The following is a 12395-nucleotide window of genomic DNA, read 5'->3' on the forward strand; positions in this document are numbered from 1 at the left end:
GGCTCAGTTGGTTAAGCATCTGACTCCGGCTCAGGTCATGAACTTGTGGTTTGTTAGTTTGAGCCCTGTGTAGGGCTCTGGGCTGACAGCTCAGAGCCTGAAGCCTACTTCGGAATCTTTGTCTTCCTCTCTCTCTCTCTGTTCCTCCCCCTATTCATACTCTGTTTCTCCCTCTCTCTCAAAAATAAATAAAGATTAAAAAAAAAAAAAAGACCATAAATAGACGATGTGATTATACCTCAACTCTCCTCCATTCCCCACAGAAAAGGGCAAGAATTATAAAAACTACAGGTCATTTCAAATTTGTATCATACAGCATAATACTTAGAAAAATAATTTTCAGAAAATAAAGTATCTTATATTAAAAACTCTGTCATTTCTAAAGAGATCTGGCTATCATTACAAAGAACTGATTTATATAGAGTGAGTCACCAGGGAAACCTTTAAATTTAAATTTAAATAATGTTTCTATAACAGATAAAAATGTAACCTCATAAGTTCATGGGTTCTTAAAAGGAAAACTAATGATACAATAAAACAAAATAGTTAACTCTTAAAATGCAACCAAGTATAATATGTATCACATTTCAAAATACCTAAGATTCATACCCTTATACCAAAAAAAGCGTTCATCAGCAAAATTTTTCTTTTTTAATGATCATGAACAATTTTAGAGACTGAAAATAAAGAATTTTTAACTTCATGTAATTAAGTAATAATAAATAAGTTCAGGATCATATATCATTAGAATAGTGTTAGATAAGTCTTCAATGATCATGAAAGTGTTCGAATTCTTGCTGTATAAACAGTGTAAAATTATAAACTGAACACAGATGTTTATAATGCCACCAAGCAAAGGAGAATTAAATGGTTAAATAAAAGCAGAACTTTTTGGACAAACTTGACACTTACCAATAATCCACAGTATAAGAAGATAGTCTATTCTTTCAAGGGCTGGCCCCATTGTGTTTTTCTTATCCTCATTGTAGACAAGAGAATATAGGTTTAGTAACAGCAGGAATGTGAAATACGATGCTCCATGAATAATAAATTTCATAAAAGGAGTGTGAATGATTTTGCCAAACTGAGATTTGGGAGCTATCAAATAACAAAGTGACAAAACTGGCCAAAAGATACCAACTGTCAAAACAGTCATTATCTTCTTACAGGTGGGCTTACGTCGGTAGCCTGACATCTGTCCAAACCAAACAGTGTTCAGGAACTGCTGGCAGTTAGACTGGGAGACAAACTGAAAATGACACACACACATACAAAAAAAGAAAAAAGAAAAAAGAAAACCTCTAAATACAATCTGATAATACCATTATTTGACATTCAAAGTTTTAATAATAGTTTAAAATCAATTCTATATAATCCACATAATTTTTGTTTTTTGTTTTTCTTACATTTAATAAAAGAATGTAGAGATTGAGAGCACAGACTCTGGAGCCAGATTACCTGGATTCAAATCCAGGCTCTGCCATTTAATAATTGACCTGTAGCAAGTCTTTTTTTTTTTTTTTAATTTTTTGTTAACGTTTATTTATTTTTGAGATAGAGACAGAGCACGAACAGGGGAGGCGCAGAGAGAGAGGGAGACACAGAATCTGAAGCAGGCTCCAGGCTCTGAGCAGTCAGCACAGAGCCCGACGCGGGGCTCGAACTCACAGACCGCGAGATCATGACCTGAGCCAAAGTCAGATGCTTAACCGACCGAGCCACCCAGGCGCCCCATGTAGCAAGTCTTTAAACTTCTTCTTTTTTTTTTTTAAGTGTTTATTTATTTTTGAGAGAGAGAGAGAGAGAGAGCCTGAGCAGGGAAGGGGCAGAGAGAGAGCGGAGACACAGAATCTGAAGCAGGCTTCAGGCTCTGAGCTGTCAGCACAGAGCTCGACAAGGGGCTTAAACTCACAGACTGTGAGATCATGATCTGAGCCAAAGTCAGATGCTTAACCGACTGAGCCACCCAGGCGTCCCAAGTCTCTAAACCTCTTTAAGCCTCAAATTTCCCACCTATTAAATGGTGATAATAGTCTCTGCTTATAAACTTATTAGCAAGGATTAAATGTAAAGCTCTTAGAATAATAATGCCTGATTCATAGCATGAAACATATAAGTATTAATTATATTATCACTTACTTAGTCATTACTTAATGATTATTACTAGCCTACTTAGCCATTTTGCAAATTTTAATTTATAGACAGTCTCATAATGTTTGTGAAATTTCAAAGTTAACAAGCACAATCCAAAGAAAAAAACTGATCTCAAAGAACTAATAGGATTTCAATTATAAGAAACCAAGATACAAAGATAGCAATCAAAGTCTAAACATGAGACATATTTACGCTTCATGAAAACATTGAAAACTTCTTAAAATGTATTATACTCTTAAATCTGCTTAAGACTGAATTCTATGTAAGGAAAAAAAAAGGAAAAATATTGCCAAATAAGAGGGAAATTCTAGTTTAAGTACAGAAATAAATTTACCAAAGTTTACAAAGGCTTCTGAGTTTACAAATTTCAGAAGCAGTATTTTCTCAATATAATGTGCATGCTGTGCAGGACAACACCAGGGTTCTGAACTCTGGACATAATAATGTGATCAGGTTTGAAATTACCAAAGCACAAGAGATCATAATGTCATTCAGATATCTAAATACTAACAGGTCAATCTTCTGTTTTAAAATGATTTACCCTGGGGGCGCCTGGGTGGCTCAGTCGGTTAAGTGTCTGACTTTGACTCAGGTCATGATCTCACCGTTCATGAGTTTGAGCCCCGCATCTGTGCTGACAGCTCAGAGCCCGAAGCCTGCTTCGGATTCTATGTCTCCCTCTCTCTCTGCCCCTCCCCACCCCTCTCTCAACAATAAATAAACATTTTTAAAAATCTTAAAAAAAAAGAAAAGAAATTTCCTAATATACTATACTTGTTTTAGCATTGAAGTCTTATTTCATTCTCCATTCTTCTGCTCAGATTGCAGTGCTCTTAGGGAATCTTAATTTGTCTCTAAGATGAAATACTAGGGAGAGAAATAGCTTTTTCTCTCACAAACTATCCAGTTTAGTAGCATCCCAAACTTAGTGGTTTCCCCTTCCCCCAAATATCAAAGCAATCTCAGAACTGATTGCTGTCCTTGTCATCCCTCTCTATAATGACGATTTAATTAAGAGTAATGTTAAATATGTAATTGGAAGAACAAAATTTCAACTGGAAATGTTTTAAGTTTGTGGTGGTTTTAAAACATTGAAACAAATTTTTTGCTACTCCTCTCATCAAGAGGTGGATTATCAGTGTTTCCTACCCTTCAATTCAACAAGGTTTGATTGCTTTAATCAGCTGGAAGATGTGATGCTATGTGACTTCTGAGGGTAGGTTTCAAAAGGCCATTGAGCTTCCACCTTGTTTGATGAACATTTGCTCTTGGAGCCATTAACGGCCATATAAAGTGTCCTGAAGCTACCATGCTGTGAGGAAGCCTAGGCTACATGCAGGCACTCTGGGCAGCCCTCAGAGGCTTCTCAGACCATCTCCTCATAGTCAACTCACCGTCATGGCTATGCCCCTCCATGATTCCAGTAGTAAGTGCTCAGGTGGCCCACCCTCTATGGATCCACCCACCTGAGCACCCAGCCCCTCATGAGTTCCCTGTCTCAGTCCTCAGCTGCTGCTCAGGCACCAGATATTTGAGTGACGAAGACTCCAGATGACTGTAGCACCCAATCATCTGAGCTATCACCAGCTGAGACCCTAAACATAGAGAAGCAAGGACAAATTATCCATCCTTGCTGTGTCCTTTCCTAATTCCTGGCACAAACAATCCAAGAGCATAATAAAATGATTATGAAATTATTACAAAAGAGTATGAAATAATGAGTCTTATGTTAGGAATTTACCCAAGGGATACAGGAGTACTGATGCATAGGGGCACTTGTACCCCAATGTTTATAGCAGCACTCTCAACAATAGCCAAATTGTGGAAAGAGCCTAAATGTCCATCAACTGATGAATGGATAAAGAAATTGTGGTTTATATACACAATGGAATACTATGTGGCAATGAGAAAGAATGAAATATGGCCTTTTGTAGCAACGTGGATGAAACTGGAGACTGTGATGCTAAGCGAAATAAGCCATACAGAGAAAGACAGATAACATTTGGTTTCACTCTTATGTGGATCTTGAGAAACTTAACAGAAACCATGGGGGAGGGGAAGGGAAAAAAAAAAAAAGAGAGAGGTTAGAGTGGGAGAGAGCCAAAGCATAAGGGACTCTTAAAAAATGAGAACTGAGGGCTGATAGGGGGTGGGAGGGAGGGAGGGGAGGGTGGGTGATGAGTATTGAAGAGGGCATCTTTTGGGATGAGCACTGGGTGTTGTATGGAAACCAATTTGACAATAAATTTCATATATTAAAAAAATGAATAAATAAATAAAAATAAAAATAAAGATGAGTCTTAGAAGAAATATCTTAAAACCACCATTTACCAATACCTCATACTGTTAATTGGATATCATTATCTACAAATAAACACTCATTGTTAGTAAACTGTCTCAAAAAATAAAATTTAAAATGCATACCTTCCTTCGTCAAGTTCCTGAATCGTGTGTGTGTGTGGATTAGAAATAGGTATTTCCCTTAATAGGAAGGGATGATGCCAGTAGAGCCAGATTCAATTTAGTTATCATATCATGTGCCTCTCCACCTTTGGGTTTCAATGAATTAACAAATAAGAACCAGAAAATATGATATCTGATACTTTATTTTTAAACAGTAAGGCATTATTACTCTAAGTCATAACCTTAATTAATTCTTAAGTTAATTGCTCTGAGTCACTCCACTACTGTGGAGGAAATAATTTATGTATATCACAGGAAACCTCATACCTCCTTTTGGTTATATTTGATAGCAAGTTTTAGACGACTTAAATTCATTCTTTCTTCTAGTAATCCCCGTTTGTCAAGAGGTTCATCACTAGATGTATGGTTTAGGATAACTTCCAATTCTCGTGAATTCCGGGCTTGTGCAAGCAAATCTTTAGCAAACATTTTACATTGCCGGGCTAATTCCTCATAATCATTCCTGCAAGATGCAACAGTCTATTATTAGAAATGTCACTTCTAGTCTCTAAGCTGTTTTCAATAGAAAATTATTTACTTGGTAACATTTTAATTCTAATAGGGTAATACAAAATCTGAAGTCGTTTTGTGCTGATGGTCAGAAGAATCTACTGGTGCATAAATTCTCCAAAGCTTTGGGGAAAACTGTAACACAATTATACTGCCTGTGCTCACACTGATAATTTTAGATGAGCACAGTATTTCCTTATATATACTGATATTCTTAGAAGTTCGGATTATAGTTGTCAACCAGTTCTTCACTTAACTCATTTGCTCTTTTTCTCTGTAAGTTTGGTATAAAACTTCCTTTTACATTACTTATCTAAACAATAGATAATAATAAGGCTATCCAATAAATATTACTATGTAACTCAACCAGAGGTGCTTTCAATAATAGTCTATAACATGTTCTATGCTACTTCTGATATTAAAATAGTATTCTGATTCACTTTTAAAGTGTTCACTTGAACAAAATTCAAGTTGGGAAGAAAAGACATTGAAATACTCCTAGTAAAGAATTTTCTTTCAGAATCACTGTTTCTTGAAACTTAGGATTTAACTGCTGGTTAAAGGCAGGCCTAAATCAACCAATTTGTGAGAAATTAAGTTTTAGCAGATAATCCTCTTTAAAAACATCAGGTTCGTTAAACTTACGTCTTAGTGTAATAACTTGAAAATAAAGTTAGAAATATATATGAATCAATTAGGGTCAGATTTCAGAAAATAATTTTTTATTCAGTTTTTTTTTTTCCTTAATGGGAGAAGAAGGGAAAATAGAAAAATTTCCCAATGATTACAATAGGATTGTATACAATAGGATTTTCTATGACCAGCTTACAGAAAATTATAACTCAAAGAATTAAAAAATTTCCTCAGAGGCTAACATTTTTCTCATCCACTCTTTGCATTTACTATATAACCAAAACTACATAAGAATACTAATTGGATTTCTTAAACAAATGAAATATTACTGCTTCTTAGTCTAGGAATCTAATTACAGATAGGAATATTCATCAAAAGTGTATGTTGTTACACAGAGGTCCCATCTTTAGGTAAACACTGACAGACCACTAAATTCAGAGGTAAAACTAATACACTGTATTAATCTAATTTGCTTAATCTTGAACAAATTACTAGAAAACTAGTAAATGGCTGTATAGTTTAGCTGGAAATACAGTAAACAAGAAGCCAAGAGTCCTATGTTCTAGTTACAACTCTGTTCCTAATTAGATGCTGTTATCAGTAAGATATCTAACTTATATAGATCACTTTTCCTGTCTATAAAAACCAGGAACAAGTAAAACAAGTAAATGATCACTTCTATGATCACTTCAAAACCTAACTTTGTTATCCTATGATTACAGTATAATCTTGGCAATTGCTTTAAATCCTTTTTGGAAGAAGTTGAATAAATTCTATTTTACATGGTAACTCAGAACTCCAATTATACGACTATAACAGGAAGTTCTTCATATTTAAAAGGAATAATTTACTAACAGCTTCATGTGCTAATAAAGTTAAAAGTACCAACAAGTTACATTTTAATCATGTGTTCATCAAAATATATACTTTATGTAATAACAGGTTTAAATAAATTTTAATTTATCCAAATTGAAATATACTAGTTCCAAACCTGAACACTTATGAACAGGTATATTTAAAAAGTTTCTAGAACGCAGAGCTATCAAGAACACACTGCTTCTTAGTCAAGGACTTAACTGCTATTAAGGCATAAGACAACTGCAAGCTTCTTATTGCCCTTCCAGTAAATAAAAGTTTGAATTTTTCCAATCTTGTCAAGTCACTAGAGGAGTATAATGCAAGACATGGGGCTCCCACAGCAGCTACACTTAAAAGGAAAGGTAGGGATAGGCATAGCCTGCCCCCCAGAAACCTTACAGCAGGAACTGGCAAGAAATGTTGATCAATTCCTCCTTCTTTGGAGAGCACCAGGGATACTTTAACACAAGGGGAAGTCTCAAAGCTTTTCCTCAAGTCTACAAAATGTAGTTTTCTAAGGACTATTTTTTTTTTAAATATTTAAATCAGTAGTTTAATAGGCTGGTTTTTCCAAAGCCTTTTTCTGTCCCTCCGATTTAACTATCTCAGAGAAACTGTAACAATGATTCTTTGAGTATACAAAGTGCTAAAATTACATTTAACTCTTCGTTTCAGAAGAAAACTCAGAGTGGCATTCGTCCCTCTTAACCAGTATTATTTTAATGTCTACATGTTATGTGTCTCCTAATAGAAAATCTCACCAAACGGTGAAAAGGGACTATGTCTGTGTGTGTGGAATGGCCCTGAAACACAGAAAGCATTCTATATGCTTCTGAAAGTGATGAAGGATCAGGCTCCAGGTATGATTACAGAATCTGGGAATGAGGGGAGGTAGAACACAGAGGAGTTATAAATAAATTTGCTCTTGCTTAAGGCTATCACTTCCACTATTCTTTACACTGTCCTACAATGCCTTTGGCAACATTAAATAAAGGTGGCGGGGGTGGGGGATGGTGCAAGAATGGCAAAGGGCAGGTGGGGAAGGAGTGACCTAAGTAATACCAAGGTCTATTCCATTGAATCTGAAGGTAAATCCCAAATAGGTGGCAGCAAGGTCTGGTTCCCTTGGATCAGAAGTAAATAAAAATAAACATTAATTTGGTCTATGAAAAAAACTCAGGCTGAAGAGATTCTGAAAAAAAAAGATGTAATTTACAATTTCCATTCATTCCCACCTGAATTCCACCTCCACAAGGCTTAATTCTTTTAAATCAGCACTAAGTTCAAATGCTCTCAGAATTGGATCCTCCTCTGTTAACATTATTAGAGCTGGACTGGCCAAACAGCGATATATATCAAGACGAAACCTGTGATAAAATTCGATTCCGTAATGTAAAATAAATGTATTATACACATATAATTAGTATTTTTAACCTATGATTTTCATAAATTTAAAATTAAAGTACTGTAAAATTAAAACAACTATAATACACTTATTACAGGATAACCTGCATAAGAAGACTTAAAAAAATAAGTCTTTGTATTCTACAATCCAATTTAATTTAAAAATTTCTATTCCTGAACCCAATATTATTTTAAATGAAATATGCTAATAACTAATACATTTTGAATATGATGTGAATGATTATTAAATTTTTCTTTCCTCAGTGATGAGACTGCTTTCATATGCTAGATATATGTAACATATGACTTACTCAACCAGGTTATTTTTTTAAAGATATTTTGAATCTTAAGAATGAAATCATTGGGGTGTCTGCGTGGCTCAGTTGGTTAAGTGTCCGACGACTCTTGATTTCAGCTCAGGGCATGATTTCACAGTGGTGGATGTGGAACCTGCTTAAGGTTCTCTCTCTCTCTCTCTCTCTCTCTCTCTCTCTCTCTCTCTCTTTCTCTCTCTTTCTCTCTCTCCTTCTGTCCCTCCCCCACTAGTGCTCTCTCTCTCCTTTAAAAAAAAAAAAAAGAAAGAAATCATTCATTTATGCACATTCTCTAACAGAAAAGCATGTCCCTTTACCTTCTGTAAACTAATTAGGTTTCATATTCAATACATAAATAGGAAGCAAAGCAGAAAATATTTGCTATATATCTTTAATTTGTAAGCATATAATTCTTAATTTCTCAATTTGGTAGATATTATATAATGTGTATTTGCTTTTAAACACAATTAATACATGTTTGTTATTAAAAACAGCAAGCAGTTCAGAAACATGATGGTCCCTAATTCTCCTTCCACCACTCTACTCTTCAAAGATGGTCACATTATGGAGAATTGTCAATACCTTCCTGATATTTTCAATTCACACACAAACATAATCAGACATACTATGTAAAGGAACAACTCTATGTCACTACATATAGAGTCATGTCATTTTTTCCTAAAACTGGATGGATTTCCATTTGATGGCAGCTCATCAGATCTCCATTAATGGAAATTTCAGTTGCTTCTAATTGTTTACTTCTATAAATAATGCAGCAATGAATATTCTTTAGTTCACATATCTTTTGCATACTAGAATTGCTGGATAAAATGGCATGTGTATTTTAAATCCTAACATGTTTCCAAAGCACTAACAATAAGGAGAGCTCATTTCTCCCTACATCATCATCAATATTTTGCCACTCTTGCAGATAAAAACTGTAATTCTAGAGTTGTTTTATTCTGCATTTCTTTATAAGCTTAAGCATCCTTGTATGTTCACTATCCATTATACTTCTTCTGTAAACTGCCTGTTCATTTTCATTAGCCTATTTTTCTGATAATTGTTTTTTTAATCAAGTTGTAAGATCTATATATCAAAGAAATTAGCCCTCTGTCTAGTCAAAGTGTTCTAAATACTTTTTCCCAGTTTCTTGTTTGTCTTTTTCCTTTGTTTGCAATTGAACTTTCCCATGTGGGAATTTAAATTTTTTTAAATGTTTATTTATTTTTGAGAGAGAGAAATATTGCATGCACAGGAGAGGGGCAGAGAGAGATGGGGACAGAGGATATGATGCTAAACCGACTGAGCCACTGAGGTGCCCATAAATTTTTATTTAAACAAACTTATTGAAATATTCCTTATTTACCGTATAGGTTTCAGGTCTTAAGATATAAAAGTAAATTTTGTATAATGCATTTTTAAGGAAACAGTATTTGTGAAATCCAATTATAAGTTAGCTATTCAATACAACAAGTATAGCTGTCTTAAGGATTTCTAAAGAGATATTTGCCGACAACAAAACTGCCCAAAAACTTGAGAAAAATTTGTATAACTAAGCAACTGTTCTGTTTCTATCAATATTTCTATATTAATTTTATCAGATTATGTCTAAAAAAATGACTTCTGTATAAACCAACATTATCATGTCTCAAAATATATTAAGGATTAATGACAAAATGCACAGCAAGAGTGACAGCTAGTAATGGTGGCAACCAATTGTGTTAGAGTAATAATCAAGTACTGTTATATAGAAAGTACTTAGATGGAATCTGACAAGTAACAGGGCTGACTCATTTTATAAAATCTATCAATTTGGTATTCAAAATACTATCAAAGTAATGGTGGTGTGAAGAGGTCAATGATTCCACTAACACACAAAAAATATGTATACAAATGGATACAATTACAGTTGTCCCTTGAACAACATGGGTTTGACCTCTATGGATTCACTTTCACGTGGGATTTAAAAAAAATTTTTTTTAAGTTTTTGAGAGAGACAAAGCAAGTAGAGGAGGGGTAGAGTGAGAGGGAGACAGAGAATCTCAAGCGGACTCCACACTGCCAGCACAGAGCCCAATGGAGGGCTCAAACCCACAGAACCAAGAGATCATGACCTGAGCTGAAACCAAGAGTCGGACACTAAACTGACTAAGCCACCCAGGCACCATTGTGGGTTTTTTTGATACAGTACAGTACTATCAATGTATTTTGTCTTCTTTATGATTTTCTTAATAACATTTTCTTTTCTCTAGCTTACTTTATTATAAGAATATAGTACATAATACATATAACATGCAAGATATGTGTTGACTGACTGTGCTATCAGTAAGGCTTCCAGTCAACAGTAGACTAATTAGTAGTTAAGCTTCTGCGAAGTCAAAAGTTATACATGGATTTTTTTGCTGCACAGGGGGTTGGTGCCCCTACCTCCCACAGTGCTCAAGAGTTAACTGTATTTTTAAAAAATCAACCTTTTCAGGGCAGTGGAAATCATCTACTGAGAATCAATTACTGAAAAACTGCTAGAGCTTCAGGTAAGAATGGTTCGAATCTGTGGTCTTCTTGCCTGAGGCTACCTCCATCACCTCTGCCCCCCCAGTTCTGTCAAGGAGAACTGCAGTTTTCCAGCCTGAGACTGGTAAACCTGTACTTTTGTGCTTAAAGGGGAAAATCAATTCAACTGGAGGCAAAAACCTACAGTTCTGATGGCTGAAAGGGTTGGACTTGGAGGAGATGATCAAGGAAATCCTGCAGTTTTATAAAACCAAGCTTGGAGTCTGAGTAGAAACAAACAGTAGACAAACTAGAAATTTAACAGCGAGATCTTGGAAGTGAAAAAAGCCATGAAATAATTCATACAAGGTCTCCAGAGATCTCTGGCAGATTAACGTATTAGGCATATGTGGAGAACATCAGACAGTTTGGTAAAAAGAAAAGACAAGAACTATTGAGAAATGGCTGCAACTTTGACTAACCCACAGATTCATCAGGAGACAGCAGAACTCTTATAGGCCCAAAGTGTATTAACATAACTTCTACCAAATTAGTGGCTCACCTACAGAGACCCTAAAATGACCCTTAAGAATCAAAGCTAAGGGGCACCTGGGTGGTTCAGTCAGTTGAGCATCTGACATGATCTCTTGGTTCGTGAGTTTGAGCCTCACATTGGGCTCACTGCTGTCAGCCTGTCAGCATACAGCCTGCTTCACATCCTCTGTCCCCCTCTCTCTGCCCCTCCCTCACTTGTGCTCTCCCAAAAAATAAATATGAAAAAAAAAGAATCAAAGCTAAAAAATAAAAATAAGAAAAAAAAATAAGCTAAGCACAGAGATCAATGATTGTACCTCACAGGGAGACAAGATTCAGCAGACCAGAAAAATAATTTTTAAAAAACCTTAGAAAAGTAAGAGTATTGAGACTTGCTATAATATATACTAGACTGTCCAGATTTCAAACAAAGAAATACTAGATGTGCCAGAAAAAGTCAAGCTGTCCCTCACCAAACAGCAACTAAGGGGGAAAATAGATTTCACTAAAATAATCCAGCCAGTTGCTAAAAAAAATAAAATAAAACAAACAAATAACAGCAATAGGTCCCTGAAAATGGAGGGGACTGGCACACAGAGTTGCTATAATATATTATCTAAAATGTCTAGTTTCCAGTAAAAAATTAAGAGACATGAAAAGAAATAAGAAAACATGTCTCATACCCAAGGAGAAAAAGAAAAAAAAAAAAAAAAAACAACCCAGGTAATGGAAACTGCCTTTGAGAGTAACCAGAAGTCATATTTAACAGAAAAAGATTACAAAGTGGTCATTATAAATATATTCCAAAACTAAAGGAAGTATGATTAAAGAAGTAAAAGAGGGCATGATGACAATGTTGCATCAAACAGAGAATATCAATAAATAGATAGAAATTATGAAAAAGAACAAAATGGAAATTATGGAATTGAAATGTATAATAACTGCATTTTCAATTCATTAGAGGAGCTTGCAATAGGTTGAGATGTGTACCCCTAGAATTCATATGTTGAAGTCTATCCACCAGTATCT

General features: G+C 35.0%; 1 protein-coding gene across 8 annotated transcripts in view; it reads right to left on the reverse strand.

Moving 5' to 3' along the window:
• TRPC1 (transient receptor potential cation channel subfamily C member 1) overlaps positions 1–12395 on the reverse strand; it is a 66646-nt gene that overhangs the window by 18433 nt on the left and 35818 nt on the right. For 7 of the 8 annotated variants that reach the window (XM_006936359.5, XM_023260499.2, XM_045037490.1 and 4 more), the window contains 3 exons: positions 7854–7985; positions 4885–5080; positions 913–1249 (listed from right to left, as the gene is read on the reverse strand). In XM_006936359.5, coding sequence (XP_006936421.2) covers positions 913–1249; positions 4885–5080; positions 7854–7985 — 665 coding nt within the window. The remainder of the gene's footprint in view (positions 1–912; positions 1250–4884; positions 5081–7853; positions 7986–12395) is intronic. The other variant, XM_023260497.2, reaches the window with a different exon arrangement.

The sequence above is a fragment of the Felis catus genome, chromosome C2 (genome assembly GCF_018350175.1).
Source record: "Felis catus isolate Fca126 chromosome C2, F.catus_Fca126_mat1.0, whole genome shotgun sequence".
In the NCBI taxonomy this organism is placed as follows: domain Eukaryota; kingdom Metazoa; phylum Chordata; class Mammalia; order Carnivora; family Felidae; genus Felis; species Felis catus.